Source organism: Saccharomyces eubayanus, chromosome VIII (assembly GCF_001298625.1).
Source record: "Saccharomyces eubayanus strain FM1318 chromosome VIII, whole genome shotgun sequence".
NCBI lineage: Eukaryota > Fungi > Ascomycota > Saccharomycetes > Saccharomycetales > Saccharomycetaceae > Saccharomyces > Saccharomyces eubayanus.
In genome coordinates, this window is record NC_030983.1 from 790,525 (window position 1) to 813,827 (window position 23,303).

The 23,303-nt window shown below is 41.6% G+C and overlaps 7 protein-coding genes across 7 annotated transcripts; 6 read left to right on the forward strand and 1 right to left on the reverse strand.

Annotated features, from left to right (window-relative positions):
- Positions 1–27: 27 nt before the first annotated feature.
- Positions 28–2,493, forward strand: NUD1 (Nud1p; the record flags this gene model as incomplete). Its single annotated transcript, XM_018368180.1, has 1 exon — positions 28–2,493. The coding sequence occupies one exon, from the start codon at positions 28–30 to the stop codon at positions 2,491–2,493; it is 2,466 nt and encodes an 821-aa protein (XP_018219562.1).
- A 449-nt stretch (positions 2,494–2,942) lies between these two features.
- ALD4 (aldehyde dehydrogenase (NADP(+)) ALD4) lies at positions 2,943–4,502 on the forward strand (the record flags this gene model as incomplete). Its single annotated transcript, XM_018368181.1, has 1 exon — positions 2,943–4,502. The coding sequence occupies one exon, from the start codon at positions 2,943–2,945 to the stop codon at positions 4,500–4,502; it is 1,560 nt and encodes a 519-aa protein (XP_018219563.1).
- A 269-nt stretch (positions 4,503–4,771) lies between these two features.
- Positions 4,772–6,136, reverse strand: GDH1 (glutamate dehydrogenase (NADP(+)) GDH1; the record flags this gene model as incomplete). Its single annotated transcript, XM_018368182.1, has 1 exon — positions 4,772–6,136. One exon carries the CDS (start codon positions 6,134–6,136, stop codon positions 4,772–4,774), a length of 1,365 nt encoding a protein of 454 aa, XP_018219564.1.
- A 3,372-nt stretch (positions 6,137–9,508) lies between these two features.
- ATF1 (alcohol O-acetyltransferase) lies at positions 9,509–11,086 on the forward strand (the record flags this gene model as incomplete). The annotated part of the gene is made up of 1 exon (XM_018368183.1): positions 9,509–11,086. The coding sequence occupies one exon, from the start codon at positions 9,509–9,511 to the stop codon at positions 11,084–11,086; it is 1,578 nt and encodes a 525-aa protein (XP_018219565.1).
- Positions 11,087–12,578: 1,492 nt separating this feature from the next.
- Positions 12,579–14,126, forward strand: AMF1 (Amf1p; the record flags this gene model as incomplete). Its single annotated transcript, XM_018368184.1, has 1 exon — positions 12,579–14,126. The coding sequence occupies one exon, from the start codon at positions 12,579–12,581 to the stop codon at positions 14,124–14,126; it is 1,548 nt and encodes a 515-aa protein (XP_018219566.1).
- Positions 14,127–14,353: 227 nt separating this feature from the next.
- RDR1 (Rdr1p) lies at positions 14,354–15,991 on the forward strand (the record flags this gene model as incomplete). The annotated part of the gene is made up of 1 exon (XM_018368185.1): positions 14,354–15,991. The coding sequence occupies one exon, from the start codon at positions 14,354–14,356 to the stop codon at positions 15,989–15,991; it is 1,638 nt and encodes a 545-aa protein (XP_018219567.1).
- A 3,721-nt stretch (positions 15,992–19,712) lies between these two features.
- FRE3 (ferric-chelate reductase) lies at positions 19,713–21,848 on the forward strand (the record flags this gene model as incomplete). Its single annotated transcript, XM_018368186.1, has 1 exon — positions 19,713–21,848. One exon carries the CDS (start codon positions 19,713–19,715, stop codon positions 21,846–21,848), a length of 2,136 nt encoding a protein of 711 aa, XP_018219568.1.
- Between the last annotated feature and the right edge of the window lie 1,455 nt (positions 21,849–23,303).

Here is a 23,303-nt window from a genome sequence, read left to right on the forward strand (position 1 = left end):
ACCATCATTTACGAGTATTACTAGTACATGCACACGAATATGAATGAGCAGGAGGAAGACCTGTCGAGCCAGCTGGGAAATCTAACGATACACTCGCCCATGAAGTTACATGCACGCTCGAAAATGCACAGTAATAAGGGCAAAGTGTTCAAGGAATACGAGAGTAACCACGACTTCCACGATTCAGACTTTGCCTCGCAATTCGTAGAGCCTACAATATCCGAGTCCGTGAAAAAGCCTCCAACGATGACTATTTTGAACAACTATAGCACGGTCAATCAGAAAGTGCCCTCAGGATTCTCCGGTACCACCGCTACATCGCACCAAGAGGCTCAATGGAAGCACTATTTCCCTGGAATCGGTAGTGGCACTACCAATGTTGCCGCTACAGACAAGGTACCTGAGTCGGATCTGATAGTAAGCGACCTGGTCAAGGATTTATCTGGTGTGCTAGAAACCAACACCTTTAAAAGGCACCTGGATATGAAGAACAAAACTACCACAACGCAAGTGCATGAAAACCAGGATACTATCAACATCTCACATTCAAAAGATTTCTTCAACGGCGAAAAACTGTCATCATTTTCAGATGACAGCGATTCTGGGCCAGCAGCTGAAGCACATGACGTATTTGACGGTATATTAAAAAAACAAAAATCGAACTATCTGATCGGGTCCTCTACAAACAGTAACAAGGCCAAGAAGAATGGTTTCGAACCCGATGCCTCCAATTCGTTCAATTTTTCGTCTTCGTCATCTATGTCGTCGTCTCAGACTCAATCCGGTAGAAAACCGAAATTATCGAAGAAACCCCCACTAAACACCATATCCCCGGGCCAATTGGGATACCAGTTCAACCATACGCACGGTGCATGGGACCCGCCTCTAAACCAGGGCTTAGACGTGTCAAGTTCACACTCTCTGGACAATACTTCTTCTAATCATTCACAGTTGACTACGGTGGTACCTACAAGAGATACCAACACGAAGGACAAAGCGGCTTCGATTCTAAATAAAAAGGCTTATGACTTCGTCACCAGCAAACGAGACAACCACCAAGAAAAAAAAATGCAAGAAGAAGATCAGGAAAACAACGACGATACCCCACTGGACACGCCAAAGTTCAACGATCTTTTTACAAGAAATGGAGCCGGAACAAAGGGTAAAAAGCAAGTGCCCAGTTCTCGTTCTATCTCCAACTCCAACCTGCTGGACAACCATAAGAAACTTAGAAATTTCCCCAACGAAAGGGTCGAAGATATCACGTCGATTTCCGAAGTGGATACTTCATTCAACGAAACTGAAAGACAACTAGTATCGATCTTAACCAGTAAGCTGTCCAGAACCCCGGCTCACGATTCCAACTGGGAAAAAATCCTGAAGTTTGACCTCTCCAAGTGCAAACTGAAAAACGTTTTTGGCCTGCAAAGACTACTGCCGAACTTATTGACGGTGAACTTCAATGACAACGAACTGAGCACCCTAGAGGGAACTCCATCGGGCGTGGTGCAGCTGTTCTGCTCCAATAACAAGATATCAAGCGCACACTGCTCGCTTGTGGGGTTCGCGGATCTGGAATGCCTGGATTTATCTTACAACTACTTGAACACAAGCCTGAAATTTCTGTCGCCCTGTCGCCACTTGCAAGAGATAAACCTCTCATATAACTCTATTCAGTCGCTAGAGGGAATAGGCACATCGCGCATCAAAAAACTGAACCTTTCAAGCAACGACATCCGCGGCATCATCGATTTCGCGCAACTGATCCAGACCAACAACGCCGCCATGGGCGGCTGGTCGACCGTCGAAGTCCTGGACTTAAGTGATAACAACATCACGGGTGTCAGGAACATCAACTGTCTGCCCCACTTGAAGATTTTAAACTTGAACGGCAACCCGCTGGTCTCCATCGTCGAAGCAGCCACCCACACCGAGAACTCAGCACTAAGAGCTCTTTCCATCAAAAACACCGGAGGCGCGCTGTCCAAGTTACAAAACTACAAGCTCAACAACCAATACCTTTTCCCCTACCAAAACCTAAAGATACTAAGAGTGGAGGCATTCGCGCAACTGAGCAAATGGCGAAAATGGCCCTCCTCTCTGCAAACCCTGGAGATCAACGGCGGCTCGGCCTCGTCCCTGCCCCACTTTCCCTCTCTAAGGCCCACAAACCTGTATTCCCTAACAATAGCCAACCTCAGAGATCTCACGCAATTGCCCGTGAATCTGTCCAACGAGCTGCCGTTTCTGCAAGAATTGCGGCTGCCGGGAAACAACCTACAGAACGCCCATCACCTGACAAACTCTCTCCCATGCCAATCCGTAAAGTTGCTCGATCTACGAAACAACCCGATCACCACGCCATGTGACCGCACTAGCACAAACCTGTACGAGCTTGCCGGCCTATGCCAGCGCCAATGTCCCATGCTGGTAACCCTCTGGCTTGATGACGCCCCGGCTCCGACCTCGGCTCCGGCCGCCACGAACCCGTAACCAAAAAATGTACCCCAAAGTACGCCACATCGTATGGCGCCCACGCATGTATGTATGTAGTATGTAAACAACCAGTAAATGTATGTAACAATTGTCCATTCCTCCTAAAAACGCATTCTTCCAGAAAAAGCAATATGATGTCATCCCCCCTCTTTTCTGCTTCTGGCGATTCCCCGCCCGGGCGATGGCGCGGCTGTTTTCCGGCAATGCGGAGCTTCGTCTAGGGGGATCTTCTTCTCCAACAGACGGAAAAATGAGGGGCGGATGTAGGTAAGCAGAATGAGGAGAAGTGTGCCGTGTGAATGGGAGTTGGGCGGTTATATAAACGGGGGGTTTCTCAACGTCAATTGGTATTTCTTTCTTTCTCGTTTACTTAATGCTTGTCATATGGTAGACCATTCGAAAAAAAAAACGAATTGAAAGGACTAAAATAAGTAAGAAAGCACAACATGTTTAGTAGATCTACGCTCTGCTTGAAGAAGTCTGCCGCCTCCGTCGGCAGACTGCAATTGAGATATTTCTCGCACCTCCCCATGACGGTCCCTATCAAGCTTCCCAATGGGTTGGAGTACGAACAGCCAACGGGGCTGTTCATTAACAACAAGTTCGTGCCCTCCAAGCAGAACAAGACTTTTGAAGTCATCAACCCCTCCACGGAGGAGGAAATATGCCACATTTACGAAGGTAGGGAGGACGATGTGGAGGAGGCCGTGCAGGCCGCCGACCGCGCGTTCTCGAACGGGTCCTGGTCTGGCATCGACCCCATCAACAGAGGTAAAGCCTTGTACAGGCTGGCCGAGTTGATCGAGCAGGACAAGGACGTCATTGCGTCCATTGAAACCTTGGACAACGGTAAGGCCATTTCATCTTCCAAGGGCGATGTCGAATTGGTCATTAACTACCTGAAATCGTCTGCAGGTTTTGCCGACAAAATCGACGGTAGACTGGTCGATACCGGTAGGACTCATTTCTCGTACACCAAGAGACAGCCCTTGGGTGTCTGTGGCCAGATCATTCCTTGGAACTTCCCATTGTTGATGTGGGCCTGGAAAATTGCACCTGCATTGGTCACTGGTAACACGGTTGTGTTGAAGACTGCCGAATCCACTCCTTTGTCCGCACTGTACGTCTCTAAATACATCCCTCAAGCCGGTATCCCACCTGGTGTGATCAACATTGTATCTGGGTTTGGTAAGATTGTGGGTGAAGCCATTACCAACCACCCAAAGATTAAGAAGGTTGCCTTCACAGGGTCCACGGCTACGGGTAGACACATTTATCAACAAGCCGCCGCCGGCCTAAAAAAAGTTACATTGGAACTGGGCGGTAAGTCACCAAACATTGTTTTCGCCGACGCCGACTTGAAAAAAGCCGTGCAAAACATCATTCTTGGTATCTACTACAACTCCGGTGAAGTTTGCTGCGCAGGTTCAAGAGTGTACGTGGAAGAATCCATTTATGACAAGTTTATCGATGAGTTGAAGACCGCCTCCGAATCTATTAAGGTGGGTGACCCATTCGATGAAGCCACATTCCAAGGTGCTCAAACCTCTCAAATGCAGCTAAACAAAATCTTGAAATACGTTGAGATTGGTAAGAATGAGGGTGCAACCCTGATTACCGGTGGTGAAAGACTGGGCAGTAAGGGTTACTTCGTCAAGCCAACTGTCTTTGGTGATGTTAAGGAGAGCATGAGAATCGTCAAGGAAGAAATCTTTGGCCCTGTTGTCACCGTCACCAAATTCAAGTCCACTGACGAAGTCATTAACATGGCAAACGACTCAGAATATGGGTTGGCCGCAGGTATTCACACCTCTAACATTAATACCGCTTTGAAAGTGGCCGATAGAGTTAATGCAGGTACCGTATGGATAAACACCTATAACGATTTCCACCACGCAGTTCCTTTCGGTGGGTTCAACGCATCTGGTTTGGGTAGAGAAATGTCTGTCGATGCTTTACAGAACTACTTACAAGTTAAGGCCGTTCGTGCAAAGTTGGAAGACTAATCCCAGTTGAGTTAATTATCCATTTTAACACTTACATACATAAATAAATATTCTGTCTTTTTGTTATATTTCGACCATGTCATCATTCAAAAAATAAATGTACTTTAAATTTTTATTTTCTTTACTTCTTTTCCCTTTTGATTTTCTAGATCAATTTTAAAAAAGTATGATTTTATATTACACGTTTTTTTTTGCTTCTTTTATCTCATTATCTATCTAAACTATTTAAAAAGAACAAATATGCTGTCTTTTCTCTTGTTTTAGACTATTTAAAATACATCACCTTGGTCGAACATAGCATCAGAGACCTTAATGAAACTTGCAATGTTAGCACCCTTGACTAAGGATGGCAAAGCGTTACCTTCCTTAGTGTACTTCTTGGCGGAATCAATACATTCGTTGAAACAGTTGACCATGATTTTCTTCAATTCTTGGTCGACTCTTTCGCTGCTCCATGTGATTCTTTGGGAGTTTTGGGCCATTTCCAAACCAGAAACAGCAACACCACCCAAGTTAGCAGCCTTTGGTGGACCGTACCAGACAGATTCCTTTAGTGTGGAGGCTGTGGCACGAGCAGTTTCAAAAACGGCAATGGCTTCTGGGGTGGAACCCATGTTAGAACCTTCGGCAACAAACTTGACGCCTTGGGCGACCAAGGCCTTGGCTTCGTCACCGCTGACTTCGTTTTGAGTGGCACATGGCAAGGCAATGTCGACCTTTTGAACGTGGGTCCATGGACGGGCACCGGAAATGTATTGGACTTTGTTTTCAGTGAAGGTGGAATACTCACCTACAATTTGCTCCAAGGACTTGAAATTGACCTTGGCACTAGAGATATCAGCAATTTGCTCGGAAGTGATACCGGTCTCAGAGATGATACAACCCTTGGAGTCGGATAGAGAAACAACGGTACCGCCTAGTTCGATAACCTTCAAAGCGGCGAATTGAGCAACGTTACCGCTACCAGAGATGGTGACACGCTTACCTTCGAAGGATTCCTTACCGTTGGTGGCGTAGTCAATCATGGCTTGGGTGTAGTAGACCAAACCGTAACCAGTGGCTTCTGGTCTGATCAAAGAACCACCCCAGTTCAAACCTTTACCGGTCAAGACACCTTCCCAGGAGTTCTTGTATGATCTGTAGGCACCGAACAAGTAACCGATTTCACGGCCACCAACACCAATATCACCGGCTGGCACATCGGTGTCTTGACCAATGTGTCTGCTTAGTTCTCTCATAAAGGCGTAACAGATTCTTCTGATTTCGTTGTTGGATCTTCCTTTCAAGTCAACACACAAACCACCTTTACCACCACCCATGTCTAGGCCGGTCAAAGAGTTCTTGAAAATTTGTTCGAAACCCAAGAACTTCAAAATAGACAAGTTAACAGATGGATGGAAACGCAAACCACCCTTGTATGGACCCTTAGCGGAGTTGTATTGCACTCTGTAACCTTGAGCAACTTCTTGTTCGCCCTTGTCATTTTCCCAAGTGACTCTGAATTGTATAATTCTTTCTGGAACAGAGACAATTGGCAAGACCTTTCTGTACTTTGGATGTTGCTCGAAAAGAGTAGAGTCTTCTAGCGAAGAGACAACTTCATCATAAGCTTGTTGAAATTCTGGCTCGGACATTTTATTTTTTTTATAATAACTAGTATACTGGTATAGTAGAGTTGTACACTTTTTATACTACTTTAACAGCTAAAAACTAAAATATCTCCGAAACTGAGAAAACATATTTGAAGAAATTCCAGTTGTGAGTTTTGTATATTTTTATATATGAAAACTAAAAAGCATTTTTCAGCTATGTTCTAACTCTAATTACGTATAGCGTTTTTCTTTTTTTTTTCAGCCTGAAGCCGGTTCTACCAGAAAAGAGTGCTCGCGCTTTCTTCTTCCGCTCATTTCCATTGTGGTACCTGACGTTTGCAGAAAACGGCGCAGCAGCTGATAACAGCCCCTCTCCGTTGATTGGCCGCGGGACCGCACCGTTTCTTTTTCGTTGCCCCACCGCACTCAAAATACGTGGGCCGGTTCCGGCGCCCTAGCTTCACGATAAGCAGATCGAGGCCGTCCAATGGGATCGAAAGATAAGGTTATGCCAGATCAGGCCCGTTTCCATGGAGTCATGGAAACTGCATAAGGGGAGCCACTTAAACAAGAGGATAATGACCTGAGCGGTGGTCGCATGCACCACAATACTCAAGATCGGAAGTGGGTGTATCCAAGAGGGAGCTTCTCTCGCCACTGGCTGCTGCGGCCCCCCACGTCCTGCTGTTGCGATCTTGAGCGCGGAGCAGTAGCAAGTTTTCTTGATGTACACGGTTCTTCAGACCGCTCGATCGCCGCCTTATGGGGCCAATATCACCTAAGCTGAATGTGTTTCCACACACTTCTGCGGCACCGTAGACACGGTTAGGTTCGGGCGAGAGAAAGCGTAGAGTAGCCGCCTTCGAAAGCGAAGATGATCATGTTACCCATGCTGTGTGCCTTTCCTAGTTGTGCGTTACGGCGCGAGCAAGATCGTGCGCCTTCGTAGACTTACCTCCGTTAACCGCTTTCTGTGAAAGCCAACTACGTAAACAGATGATACAGCCTGATTAAGCACAGGAAGTGTTAAATACATAGAGGACAAACTTAATAGTCACTTGAGCAGTGTTCGACCTGCGGCAGAAAAGATCTTGTAGTCTTGGTGCAAAGCCCGACCACGGAAAACTCCACGGCACTGGACACCAGCGTTTCTGTATGTACATCGCTATTTGACCAATGCCGTGATGACATTAAAACGGCGGGAAAGCACTGCTGCCGACGGCTGCAAGATTCGGGATCTATATCCGAACCATTAAACTAAGGGACGAAATCTACGCTCCCAGGAATTGGCCGTTAGCAGTGACCCAAGTGGCTGCTGAAAAAACTGCTGGCGCGGCTAGCAGACTCATATAGGACGACTAGCATGTACTCCAAGATAACAGGGCAAGGTCTTCAAACGCAATTCTGGCTGGAAAGACGGAGCTGGTAGGATCTGGCAGGATCTGGCATTGCAAGAATTTAAAATGACCAAGGCGGGGAACTGGATTCAGCAATAGGCGCCCTTCAGACGTAGTGGCCTGCTTGTGCAGGAATAAACTCACCAGGAAGGAAGCCAGCTCTCGCATAGCTGCGCTACTAGCATCTCTGGACGTTGGTTTCCCTTATTCACGTCTTTGACTATCGCGTTTTTTAGACCAAGAACGCCATGGCTGTAACATGTAGATCGTGCGGAAAAGCGTTAAATCTTTAAAGGGGACGCGTTCTTTTCATAGCGTGAAATTTTAAAGCCTGGTTGGATAGAAAGATAACGGGAAATGTGAATCCCTTCCAAGAACCAAGTAAGCTAGTTTACGGGGAATGACGACGCAGAAAAGGCCAGCTAACAGTTTTTTCGCTATGATGATAACCGGGTCTGTGAACATACAAGCTGATTTCCCATAAGCAATAGGTTTTGTCTTTTTCACAACACTCGACTGCTCATATGATTGTTCACCGTGTAATAATTATGCGGTCTTTAAAACAAGCAAAGGCTGGAATAACAGATAGTTTTGAAGAGGGGATGGAGGAGTCCGATTTCATAGCTTTTGTTACATAATCATTTGTCAGATGGAACTACAACAAAATTGTTTTTATAGTACTCTGAAATGGCTGTGCTTCCCTCCTTGCTTCTACATTTCACGTTATAAACAGGTTGTCTTGTCAGTCTCTCTGGACATGCTTAGAAATCAGGTATAGCCTCCCAGGTTGAGCATGGTGGAGTGGTTTTCAATATGAAAATTCAGCTTATGTTGGTTATCCTAGCTATAATTACGTTTTTCGTATAGTTGAAGGTTGCAAAATACCGTTGATGCAGTCCAGTTTCGATTGAGAGATTAGGCATGACTTGGATATTTGTAACTGATACTAAGCAAAAGCGAACAAGATTTTAATCAGATTAAACGTCTCAAAGCGAATCTTTCATGTTAGCCCTCGGATGCTCAGTTATGTCGACTACTTAAGTCTCGAGAGCAGAAATGGCTGGTATCATAATAGATTGTCTCTAAGGTTCGGAGACACTAAAGGCGGTTTACCTCAAAAGTCAAGTGCAAGAATGTAAAATTCTCGAAGATGATATACCTTCCAAGGTGCAAGCTTGAGATTATTCTGGTAATCAAAGACTAATTCAATAAATATCGATTTGGCATGGCGTTTATAATCCAGCGTATAAACACATTATGCATGTACACTCCATCACGGCACTAAGAGATTGCGTTTGCAGGAGTCTAAAATAACCTTTGACGACCGTTTATATGGCTTCCTCTGCCCTTTCAAGAACCCGAAAGTGTTCGTCAAACCCATCTTCGTAAACTTCACCATTTTGAGTAACCGTACCTATAAGATAAGAAGGAGACTCTACAAAACCAGCTGGAAAACCATAATCGAATACGTAAACTAGCACCTATCAATAGTGAAAGTGCCAAGCAAATATTTAATAGAGTCACCAAAGGTGGATGTACACTCGCCAGGTATCTCTGAAAGTCAAAATTCCCGAGCAAACTTGGGATAATAACACGGATTGCGGAGCTACAAGGTTGGGGACGCGGGAAACACCGCGTAGCAGTATAACTAAAGGGCTGTACACATTTCACTAACTCTATGATATTAAATCTTGGCGCCGTCTTTAGCTTGAACATTGATCAATGTGAAATACTGATTGTGATGTTCAATATATTTGCTGATCTTGGGGTGATTGGTAACCAAAAATGCCGTCGGGCATTGTTCTAAAGGCTTGTGATTTTGTAAGTTTTTTGATCGCCTATTGTTTTTGGGCTGGCATCAGCATCGCGTGGAGCGAAGTCCAAATATGTTTTCTATTGTTTTTCATGGCTCTTCGAGAAGCGTCTTTTTTAAAGCCAACCCAACAAAACTTGAGACAAGGAAACAGAAGAAAGCCAATTTAGCAGTATAACAAAAATCATCAATCCAAAAACTCTAATGAATACCTACAGTGAAAAAACATCTCTTGTTCAAGATGAATGTCTTGTCAAGATGATACAGAATGGGCATTCCCGGCGTATGGGATCTGTGGAAGATTTGTACGCTGCACTCAACAGACAGAAATTGTATCGGAATTTTTCGACATATTCAGAGCTGAATGATTACTGTACCAAAGATCAGCTCGCATTAGCTCTAAGAAATATATGTTTGAAAAATCCGACTCTCCTACATATTGTATTACCGGCAAGATGGCCAGATCATGAAAAGTATTACCTTAGCTCAGAATATTATTCACAGCCCCGTCCAAAACATGATTATATTTCAGTTTTGCCTGAGTTGAAATTAGATGGTGTGATTCTCAACGAGCAACCTGAGCACAATGCCCTAATGAAGCAAATACTAGAAGAATTTGCGAATAGCAATGGATCTTATACTGCAAAAATCTTTAAATTGACCACCGCTTTGACTATACCTTACACTGGGCCAACAAGTCCAACTTGGCGGTTGATTTGTCTCCCAGAAGAAGATGACACGAATAAGTGGAAGAAATTTATATTTGTATCCAATCACTGCATGTGCGATGGTAGATCCTCAATTCACTTTTTTCAGGATCTAAGAGATGAATTAAACAATATAAAAACTCCGCCAAAGAAATTGGATTACATTTTCGAGTACGAAAAGGATTACCAACTTTTGAGAAAGCTCCCAGAACCCATTGAAAATATGATAGATTTCAGGCCGCCATATTTGTTTATTCCGAAGTCTCTTCTTTCTGGTTTTATTTACAGTCATTTGAGGTTTTCTTCAAAGGGTGTTTGCACGAGAATGGATGAGATAGAAAAAAGTGATGAGATTGTTACAGAAATTATCAATATTTCTCCATCAGAGTTTCAAAAAATTAGAACGAAAATTAAATCAAACATTCCCGGTAAGTGCACCATCACTCCGTTCTTAGAAGTTTGTTGGTTTGTTACTCTCCATAAATGGGGCAAGTTTTTCAAACCACTGAAGTTCGAGTGGCTCACTGATGTTTTTATACCTGCAGATTGCCGCTCATTGCTGCCTGAAGATGAAGAAGTGAGAGCTATGTACAGGTACGGCGCTAACGTCGGGTTTGTTGACTTCACTCCATGGATAAGCGAATTCAACATGAACGACAGCAAAGAAAATTTCTGGCCACTTATTGCACATTATCATGAAGTAATTTCCGGGGCGATAAAAGACAAGAAGCATCTCAATGGTTTGGGGTTCAACATACAAGGCTTGGTCCAAAAGTATGTCAACATTGATAAAGTAATGCGTGATCGTGCTCTTGGTAAATCACGTGGGGGCACTTTGTTGAGCAACGTAGGTATGTTCCACCAATCGGAGGAGACCGAACACAAGTATCGTATAAGAGATTTGGCCTTTGGTCAATTTCAAGGGTCATGGCATCAAGCTTTTTCATTGGGTGTTTCTTCGACTAATGTGAAGGGAATGAACATTTTGATTTCTTCAACGAAAAATGTCGTGGGTAGTCAAGAATTGTTGGAGGAGCTTTGTGCTATGTACAAGGCTCTGCTTTTAAATCCCTGATTCTTCTAAGACAGTATGATGGTGGATACCTTTAAAATTATAGTTATATTGTAGGGCTATCCTGTTTTGATATTATAATGTTTTTTTAGCTTGTAGAGAGAAATGGTATCAGTTTCTTTTACTAAGATTCGAACTAATCAATATCTTAAAGTGATTAAACGACGTGTGTAAGGTAAGTAAGTGTACAGAAAGTCGCCTGTGATAGATATTAATGCGAAATGTGTACTTTAAGAATGTAATAAATTCGAAGCTTGAAAGCGGTTCAAATAGTGCAGTTCTCGTCATCATGCCAAATAGCTGGGGAATATCTTAGTTAGCTTGATTCAGGCACTGGCAAGAAAGGATTATTTAGGGATTATATTAGCAATGGCTAGCATCTTTCCTATCGGAAGAATCCACATCTCCAAGAAAATTATCAAACTAACGGTAACTTACGGTACCAATTTGAGATGGCGGAATTTCCCTCAGCATAAAAGTATTTTTTTTTTGCACATAAAATACTATTGATACTTCTTGGACTAATTATGTGCGTTGCCTTTTTTTATGGTGTTTTCTTCTTGTGTTGCATTTTACTTTCAGATTATCTTTCTTTGCAGAAAACTCAAGTAATCCTATGTAATATAGAAAAGAATGAATTTGGTTTTGCTTCGCTACTGCGAACATCAATTGTGGGCTACCTCTTTTATTCTATATTCCCAATAAAGTCGTAACACTCCATGCTCATATACTAGCTAGCAAGCTGGCTCAAGTGTATGTGCCCTAATTATGGCAATGGTTGAGCTGTTCCTATCGATACAGCGCGAGTTCTAAGAAACACGAGTTCCATGCTTTCATTAAATTATGCGTCACCGGTACAGAAGCTGGTGAAGGTAAAGAAAATCCCCGGGTATTCCCAAGCCTCGTTTCATGCGAATTGCTATGCCTTTTTTTACTTTTTTGTTTGAGTGAGTTTTTACTTCAAGTATTGATCTAGCACCCAAATCTATTTTACCGGAGAAGAACAGGTAACCAGGGAAACCTGAATTGTTGGAACCAACTAGCCGCAACAACGATAACGGGCACACGCACTCCATGAAACGTACGGATATTTTAGCATGCAATCCTGAGTTAGTAACAGTCTCCTACCAGTGACCTGGTTACCAATTTAAGCCTAAAAAGGTGTGATAATAATTGTGTATCGGCTATTGCGGCTATTGCGGCTATCGTCATGGTTGTCGCTACGGGTTTCTAACATTTTTTTCATTGGGCCATAGTTTTAACGCGAACTGTTCCGCCAAGTATGCGGCTATTGCGGAATACTTAGGTTAGGATATATCCGCAATGGTTTAAATAAACGAGACTTGTCAGAAGTCTTCAAACTAACCAAGGATTGAGTATATGTACTCAGCAACACAACCACGCCCTTATGGCTTGCTTCTAATATGCCATGTATAAAGGATCAGTGCTGCAAAGTAAATAATCGCTGAAACAGGCAACCAACACCAAGGTCGCTATGTCAAAAGGGCCCTCTGTAACGCAAAAAAACCTAGAAACAAGTGCGGAAACAACGAAAACAGACGATGGAGTATTGTTAGATCAGTTCGAGATCCAAGATGAAACCCCCAAATCTCTGGTATGGGAGGCTGCCTTCGTCGGTGTCCTGTGCTCGGCTCAATTGATGACACAGGCAGGACTTGGCCAATCAATAGCGCCTCTCCATATTATCGGTGATAGTTTTGGAACGAAGAATCCTGGGCAATTGAGTTGGTTTGCCTCCTCATACTCCCTCACTGTTGGGACGTTTATTTTGATTGCCGGTAGACTCGGGGACATTTTTGGCCACAGGAAGTTTTTTATTCTTGGGTTCTTGTGGTATGCGCTGTGGTCCCTGCTTGCCGGTTTTAGCGTGTACTCTAACAAGATCTTTTTCGATTGTTGCCGAGCCTTTCAGGGCATGGGTCCTGCCTTTTTACTACCTAATGCCATTGCCATCCTTGGTCGGACATATAAGCCAGGAAAGAGAAAGAATATGGTCTTTAGCCTGTTTGGGGCCTCAGCTCCTGGTGGATTCGTCCTTGGAGCGGTGTTCTCGTCCATGTTAGGACAACTCGCGTGGTGGCCATGGGCTTATTGGATAATGGGCATCGCTTGTTTTCTCTTAGCAGTAGCAGGTTATTTCGTGATTCCTGGTACTCAAATGCCGAGCCGCAATTCACCATCTTTCAACATATTGGAACGGGTTGATTTTGCGGGATCTGTTACTGGTGTCATTGGGCTAATTCTCTTCAATTTTGCCTGGAATCAAGGTCCCGTGGTGGGTTGGGAAACCCCATATACGTATGCGCTTTTAATAGTTGGAACCGTGTTCTTGGGCGTTTTTGGATTCATCGAGTCGCGAGCAGCTTTTCCATTACTTCCATTTGCTGCGCTTTCTAGTGATGCTGCCTTCGTGCTTGGATGTATAGCTGCAGGATGGTCTAGTTTCGGCATTTGGATATTCTACACATGGCAATTCATGGAGGACTCAAGGGAGCAATCTCCTCTCCTGTCTAGTGCACAATTCGCACCCGTGTCGATCAGCGGATTTTGCGCAGCCATCACGACAGGATTTCTTTTAAGCCACACGCCTGCTAGCACGGTCATGCTTTTTGCGATGACAGCTTTTACTGTAGGAATCATATTGATCTCCACAGCTCCTGTCAACCAGACTTATTGGGCCCAGACCTTTGTCTCAATCATCGTTATGCCCTGGGGAATGGATATGTCTTTCCCCGCTGCTACAATAATGCTGAGCAACTCAATGCCACACGAGCATCAAGGCCTTGCAGCATCTTTGGTCAATACGGTAGTGAACTATTCGATATCCATTGGACTGGGTGTTGCAGGTACAATTGAGTCTCAAGTTAATGACGGAGGATCCAATGCTCTGAAAGGATACCGTTGTTCTTGGTACTTGGGTATCGGGTTGAGCGGGCTTGGGATTTTTGTCGCTGCAGTGTATGCATCGAGCACATTTGTGAAGTCTAAGAAAAAGGCTACCGAAAAGCAATTTATAGAATAAACATATATAGAAAAATCTTCTTTCGTAATATACTCATTACATTAATTTGGATAGGTGCAATACCATGTAAAGTAATATAAAGGTCTCTGTAGATCCCGTATCATGCGACAAATCCGAAGTTACAAATATTCACGCTTCGCTGCAAGCGAGACACTATTCTCGTAACAACATCAAAGAACACAGTATCATCAGCAAAGCACAGACGCATCTGACATTGTGTGTACGAAATGGCTTCTTCAGGGCCCAATGCACAACCATATAAACGTCAAAGAGTCCGGAAAGCATGTGTGCCCTGTAGAGAGCGGAAAAGGAAATGTAATGGTAAATCACCATGTGAAATGTGTGTTGCGTATGGGTATGTATGCCATTACACCGAAGAAGATGGGTTGTTAGCACCGTCTCGTATGAATCAGGTGGAAGAAATGCCTCGTGATACAGGGAATACACCGTACGTTCCCTTAAACATTATTAGGAATGGGACACATAGTACTGATACCCAGAACCTTACAAATCGAAATATTATCGATCGAACTAAGTCTAGATACACGATCCAGCATTCAGCAGTCGCTTTCCCTCGTAGTCTTGGCCTCGAGCTCCGATCAACCAACCCCCCACGTCTTCATTGTTTTGCTTGGCATTGTGGGATCAGACCAGAGGAAAAGCCGAACTTCCATGTACCTTTGTCTGATCTAGTCACAAAGGAAGAGTATTACCGCATCTCAAAAGTGTACTTTTCGGTTGTTCATCCAATCTTTGATATCGTTGATCCCGAGCAGCTAGGAAAGAACGTTGAGGCATATTGGAACGGCGACGCAGAAACATCAGAGTATGGTGCTGTCATTGCGGGAGTTATTGCCTTAGGATCATTCTTTATGGGAAGTCTTGGTCATCCTCGAGAGACGGATATAATACGATACGCAAAGGGCATCCTGGATGACCCGACTTTCAGTCGCATTCCCTCGGTGGAGCAAATATCCGCATGGGTTTTGCGCACCATTTACTTGCGTGCCACTGCCCGACCCCATGTAGCATGGCTGGCTAGCTGCTTAACTATTCACCTTTCAGAGGCAATTGGCCTGCATCATGAGATTGACAGAGAGGATTTAGCGTTGACAAATAACGTCTCACTGAAAAGAACCACTGAGGTCAGCGAACATACTCGAAGATTATTTTGGTCTGCATGGTCGATTAACACCATTCTTTCATACGACTATGGGCGTTCAAGTGTTGTGCTGAATAGGATTACTTGTAAGCCAGTCAAGGAGACAGATGGTAATTATACGCTCTATTTGGTGGCGTTGGCGCAATTAATTCCACAAGAAAGTGTGAATGCAAATGTGGCACAATTACTTCAAGCCTTGGCAGCAGTTCACGAATCACCGGATGCGCACCCATTTCTATCTTTGACCAAGGCTGATATATGTCTTTCTTTTTATCGAAGACTTCGCTTGCTAAATCATATTCTTGATAAAAGCGTCGTTTCACAAATCATCGATATTGGCAACACTGCATTAGCGGCAGCATTTGCCCTTGTAAAAATAGATCAAGCGTGGTGGAACGTGTTGAGCACCTCCTTCCAGTACGTCTGCGTGCTTCTCGCGATAGACACTCCAGAAAGTCTTTCCCACGTTGCTGCTGCGATGAGGACGCTTGATAATATTACACAAGTTTTGGGTACGCATATAGCTTTTGAAGCACAGAAGACCGCAAAACTTCTTCTTGAGGATTCAGTGAAAAAAAAGAGGCAAGAAATTCAACAACTTGAACAAGCGACTCATCAGAGATCAGCTCCCGAAACTACTCATTTGCTTGATATCGACTGGGATGCACTGCTCGATCCATCGGACACACTAAGTTTTATGTAATTTAATTCCACAGATAGTACAGATAATCAAAAAGCTGCATGTTGATTTTTGATTCAAAAAAACGATAAATAATATGTTGAAGTATTTACGCGCCATAATTTCAGCTTTCTAATATTGAATATCCGCTAGGTTTTTCCTGTATGGTGTGGAGTATTTCGAGGAACTCGTCGATGATGCTGTCACCATTTCTCTCTTGAGAAATAGGGTATTGCGTCAAATAGGGTATTGCGTCAAATAGGGTATTGCGTCACACGGAGTATCCTGCTAGATTGCACCTCAGTTTAATTGTTTCATCAATGAGATTTTTTGATAGGAAATTTGAGTGGGAGTCAGAAAATAAGTTTGACAAGCTGTGGCCTTTCAATCTTTTGAATGTCTACTGTGGGCCAGGTCCTTCACAACACTATGAAAAAGTTAGAGCAGAGCTTGAAAAATTTTGGTTTAGTACATAAGCTCCTCAATTTGATTGAGATAAAAATCTTACGGACAGTAATACAAATCTTTCGAATAATCGGTGAAGGTCCAGTTAGGGCATATGAAAAGTTATGGAAGCTATTCTGCCATCCCAACAATTCTTTAACGACAACCTTTGCTTTGAGAATTGATCTTTTTGCTTTTACCGTTAGTTTCTAAAAAAACGACAGAATGTCTGGGTGTCATTGACACTAACTCGAAGGTTGATTTAATGCTCGTGATTTGCAAAGTTTATCTACCACAGAAGTACCCATATTATCAACTCGAATCATTCCAAAGTATGCATTTTTTTGATATCTTCATTATCTACTCGAAGCAACCCCACAATTCTCAGGACACGCCCTAGTGATGTAAAAATTGTTCTGTCAAGACAATCATCAACTCTCATATACCACTAAACATACAAAAATAGCACACCAACTAAATAGAAAATATATCCAGAAAAAGACATACTTGACTTTTTACAGGAGTATGTTTCTACCATAGGCTACGTAAACGCTCCAACGGCAGAACATTTAGAGGCCAGACACAAATATATCCTACTGTTCTTGGCTTCTCATTCCCCCTATTGAAGATTCTGTTCTTTTAAAAGTTTATTTGTGAAACCTAGAGTCTTAAAACTAATGGACATATATCTATCTTTCATTTATCAGTATTTAATGTTTATGTTATGTTTTAATATGTACGTATTTAGGATTACATCAACGTGAATTAAAATACCTTATTCGAGGGTCAATTGTCAATAAAGAACAAAAAAACTCAAAACGTTGAAATTTAAATATGAAAGATATTAAGTGATTTTACTCTCACAGAAACCAAGGTGTTGTTTACAGTTCTAATACGAAAAGATTTTGCTTTTGATAGGAAGTTTATAGTAGTATACCGGGCTTTACTTTAAAAGCAGAGCTATGTCAGTAGAGAGTACTAATACTTCAAGGCTATCATCCCGGGAATCTTTGTATTACTTACTCAAACCAGAGAAATACCTTGCTGGTGGTATAACGCGGCGCACTTTATTAAAATTGAGATATAACGTGAGGAGGAAATTGGGAGATACGAACGGTTATATTGTGAAAAAAAATAATTATATACTCGTTTTACTGGTACAGAGATCAAAACCATTGATTTTTCGCTAGCTAAATCCATATGGCTTGTTCTTCAACTTACCTTATATTCTAAATAACATACCTCATTTTTACCGTTTGATTCAGGAGAACAGAAAGGCATTGTATTTTGAAACACTTTTCTTGAAAAATACAGCAATAAAATGCAAATTATAAACTAAATGTTTATCTCTATGACCCTTGGCAACTGAGGAAGCTGTTATTCTAGCATATCAAGAAAAAATTGTTACAGTTTCCTTGTTGGAAGGTTAAAGTTCGCGGCCAAGAAAAGGGTGAAAAAGTGTAAAAGTTCCGAAATTCAGAAATCGAAGATAACCATGAAGGTTGTAATATATATTTTCCGTGTTGTCCCCAAAGATAATATATATAGGCTTATCATATCGTTTTATGGCTAGTACTTTGAGTTCATTTATGGACATGAACTAGTCTTGAGCAATCTATCGGTAAAGCGTACATTAACCATCAATGATGCATAATGCTACGCCTATGTTAAGAACACACGTTATTATTTTTACTGAGCTGTGACATAATGAGGTCATATATTAGAAACATGTAAGCATGATTGAAGTCCAAAATTGATATGTGCTGAAAGCTCTTTGAAAACTAATTAATTCTTCTGGTGCGGGGTTGACTAGAATATAATTTGTTTGTCAAAGCGTTATTTAATTTCCCGTTCCATTGAAATTATTTACAAATGTACTAGTTGTTGCCTACGAAGCCAAATGACAGATTGCGCAAACTCTGTACGGATGATGACGGCTTGAAGCCATAACAGCGCCGTGTATCCATATTACTTGATGGAACTTCCGATGAGCAGAAGGGTGTCACTGACCATTGTATAGAAATGGAACTCTTTTCTCCAATATTCAGGGAGGAGTGAACTAACTTGCACTGTCGATATTTAAGATTTTCAATAGTTGTTATTGTATTTCTGGTTATCTACTTTAACAGAAGAGGCAAAGATTCAGAAAGAATTATGATTAACAGGCAAAAAAAACAACACGTCAGAAAAAAGTTTAATCAGGAAAAAATATTTGTTTGGGAAAGCCACGGCTGATTGTTCTACTTCTGCGTTCAAATTAAATGAAGTCCATTTCTCGAGCTTAGTTTTGGAGGTTCCAAGCGTGCCAATTTTGGGTAATTCGTCGTTCTGTACTATCACTATTCAAAACGATCCCTAGAATGGTCTGGATTTTAATTCATGTAAAAATATTAACACAGTTATCCCGGAAACTGTTGAATTGGTGGAAGGGTAAATATGTAAATTTACACTCGTATCAGAAGCTCCTTACATGAAGCCGAACTACGGCTTGCGTTATAAAACACAACGACATAGTTTACCAGGTCCCTTGAATAGCTCAGAATGCGGATGTTTTTTCTATCCTTATGTCAAAACCTCACTGTGGGTGTTCAGGAATGTAATCACCAAAAAAAAGGCGATAAATGAACAACACGATTTGGAGTTTTAATTAAGGGATTGATGAATAAGCTACAAACATAGCCGGTGGAACATGAATTTTGTGAACACGCCAGAAACGAATCGCCTAAGGCTCTGACATGACCTAAACATTTGCTCTTCCAATTCACCTGAAAAACACCGCAAATAAAGAACTAAGAACAGCTTTTTTGTTTTGAAACTTCACATTTGCGAGCAAAAATAATCGATGTGCCTTTTTTTGTTAATTGCACCCAAAATTAATTTTGCTTTCCTTTGGGGTGTATAGAAAAAAAAAATAAGATTTGGAAAAAGAAGACCCTTGAAACCATTAAAACGACCATATGCATTTAAACTGTCTTGCATTGGTTGAACTCTGGAATCATCTTAGCCGATAATTGAGATTTCTGAAAATACGGGTGCAAAATCATGCAAAGATAAATCAATAAGTCGCCTAGCATCATATGTTCCTAACAACAACTGTGCTCTTGGCAAAAGAAGATGTTATTAGTTGTTAACTCTCTTTTAGCAGCCAAAATCTTTTCTTAGCTTGCATGCATGTGCAAAATGTGATCAAAATCGAAGTGTATTAATAAAGTTTGCCTACTTATATAAACTCGCGAAAGAAGTCCAACCTAATCTTAGCCTGAAGTATTTCATTCCTAGAATAAGAGACACAACGAACAAAATGCATTGGGTGTCCATCTTGAGTACAATTTTGCTCTACTGCTTGTCAGGAGCAAGAGCATCGCCTGCCAAGACAATAATGTATGGCAAATTGCCCTTGGTTATGACTGACTCATGCATGGGAGTGTTTGGTGAAGTTACCTGGGAGTATACCAGTGATGCTTTATATGCCTCACCGGTATGTACTTATGAACCAGCATTGCAATCGTTTTTGTATTGCATATATGAAACATTACATGAAAAGGGTCATTCGAATAAAACATTTGAAAAAGCGTTAGATGCTGTCAAAGAAGACTGCTCATACTATACTGATACACTTCATAATATGACTACTTCTGACTTTTACGATACCCTAAACAACGGAACGAAGTATATGGTGCAATATGTTGAAGGTAGTGCCAATCTTACATACCCTGTTGAAATGGATGCTCAAGTAAGGGAGAATTTCTATCATTCTTACCATGGTTTCTACGCTAATTACGACATCGGCCATACATATGGTGGTATTATATGTGCCTATTTTGTGGGTGTTATGATTTTTGCAGGAATTCTTCATTATATGAATTATACTCGGTTTAAAACTACCCTCTTCAAGCAAAAGATTGTGAGATATGTGAGGGGATATGCTACGTTACCTACTATAGGAAGTAAGCATGCGTCAGCCATTTCTTATCTCAAAATATTCACAGGCTTTGTACCTACAAGATTCGAAGGTGTTATTATTCTTGGATACCTTGTACTGCATACCGTTTTTTTAGCATACGGGTATGAGTATGATCCTTACAATCTAATTTTCGACTCTCGTAGAGAGCAAGTTGCTCGGTATGTGGCAGATAGGAGTGGTGTTCTTGCGTTCGCACACTTTCCCTTAATTGTCCTTTTTGCAGGAAGAAATAACTTTCTCGAATGCATCTCTGGTGTGAAATACACCTCTTTCATTATGTTTCATAAATGGCTGGGAAGAATGATGTTCCTCGATGCTATGATTCATGGTGCTGCCTATACCAGTTATGAAGTATTCTATAAGTATTGGGAAGCAAGTAAGGCAGAACTATATTGGCAATTTGGAGTGGCTGCACTTTGCTTAGCTGGTATGATGGTTTTTTTTTCTTTGGCAGTATTCAGAAAGTTTTTTTATGAAACTTTTTTGTTTCTTCATATTGTCCTTGGAGCGCTGTTTTTTTATACGTGCTGGGAGCATGTAGTAACACTAAGTGGTATTGAATGGGTATACGCCGCAATTGCGATTTGGATCGTTGATAGGCTTATTAGGCTTGTTAGACTATCATACTTTGGTTTTCCTAAAGCCTCCTTGCAGTTAGTTGGAGATGATATTATTCGAGTAACAGTTGAAAAACCAACAAGGCTATGGAAAGCCAAACCTGGGCAGTATGTTTTTGTGTCGTTTTTGCATCCACTATATTTCTGGCAGTCACATCCATTCACCGTTTTGGATTCAATCACCAAAGATGGCGAACTGGTTATTATTCTGAAAGAAAAGAAGGGGGTAACAAGACTTGTTAAAAAATATCTCTGTAGGAGAGGGGGTAACGCATTGATGAGACTGGCTATAGAAGGGCCGTACGGCTCTTCGTCACCAGTTCATAACTTTGATAATATCTTGCTACTTACCGGAGGGACTGGATTGCCCGGTCCCATTGCCCATGCGATTAAACTTGGAAAAACTTCAGCAGCAGCCGGAAAACAATCTGTAAAGTTAGTGATTGTAGTTAGAGGGTTTGACGTACTTGAAGCTTATAAACCAGAGCTGTTGTGCCTAACAGACTTGAATGTGCAGGTTCACATCTACAATACCATGAAAGTTCCATTGTTGGATTCAAGCGATAGTTTAAGCACGTCTCAAAAGGATGAGGAAGGTGATGGAAAAGGCGGTTTTGTAGAAACAAGTCTAGACAAATCATCCAGTCCCTTTGAGTTTGATTGTGCCGTTTTTCATCATGGAAGACCAAATGTTGAAGAAGTTTTGCGTGAGTCAACAGAACTAAGTGGTTCACTGGCAGTGGTGTGTTGTGGGCCTCCTGTGTTTGTTGACAAAGTAAGGGACCAAACAGCAAAGGCTGTTTTGGAAAATTCATCAAAAGCAATTGAATACTTTGAAGAATACCAAAGTTGGTAATTAGTTATTTTATTTATTATACTACTTAATTTATGACAAGTAAATATTAATTCTTATATTGAAGAATTGAAACTTCTCACTCCAAACCTGAAATAGACTCCATATGTTTCCTGAACAATGTTCTGTGTTGCCCCGTATGGTCACCTAGCAATAAAGTACAGCAAAAAAAAAAGATACAACATTATAGGGGAGAAATGAACAAATACCGGTTGTCCAGATACTACATTCTTGACTAGTAAACTTATTATATAGATCCGTTATTTTATAAGTACTACACCGGTTAAATTATCAATAAGGATGGTAATGCCTCGAAGTGACAAAAAAAACTTGAAGTCTTTCTGGTTCCGTTTCGGGCTTCGTTTCGAGCTCAAATTCCGATCCGAGTGCTTTTGACAATTAAAGGCGGCAACAGTGTTTGTTCGTCATTAAAAGTGAATAATTGCGTAAGTACAAAGGCAAAGTCTATGGCAGTTACTGAAGCCACAAGGTAGTTGTTTGCTTGTCAAACCATATGCCATTTTCTTTTTTTTCGCTGGACTGTAGTCATCTTGTTACAACTGTTAATGTGGTAGAAAAGCTTGCTTCACAATACGGATTTTCATATACACACATAATAAACAACGGTCTTTTACTCATTTAGTGGTACGCTTATATACATTCATTAGTTTACCGCCAGTAAACAGTATCAAGAATTTCCCTTTATTTCATTACTTTTTCCGAATTCTACTCAAATTGGGAGAAGTTCCACTATCGTCAGTACAAGCAGTTTGAAATTTGACAGATTTCCTAGAAAGATCAATATTAAACTAATTTACTCATCGAATACAGGAATGACATGATCAGCATTTTGGGCATGACAATGATCTGTTTATCCACCTTCTATGCTCTAGTTCACAAAAATGGTTAATATAGAGGGATCTTCAGCTCTGGATGACGTTTCGCCAATTACTCAATTTTGTGCAGAGACGTCATTTATGACACAAACGTCATGTTTAGTATATGCAGGGCAAAAACCTGACACTGTCGATAGAAAATGACAGTAGCGGCGCTACCACCATTGGTTTTCTTGACATGAGATTTAGAACTGGAAAAAAGCCGAGGTGTATAATTACATGCTAAGAAAGTCTTACCATACATAATAAAACCAGGGTAAGAGGAAATAAATTGCGATAAAGGAATTAAAACTCTCGATTTTGTACATGTTCTTGCTCCATCTTTTGTAAGTACGCCTTCAAAAAATCTCTCTTTCGATGATAATATCCGTTTGCACTGCCTGGTATAGACACAACAAGATTGTTGTTATGTGTCGTATGACAACAAACTTCCAATCTTTGTAGTAAACATATATACACATATTCTGCTCGATTTCATCTGCTCGATTTCATCTGCTCGATTTCATCTGCTCGATTTCATCTCCTCGATTTCATCTGCTCGATTTCATCTGCTCGATTTCAT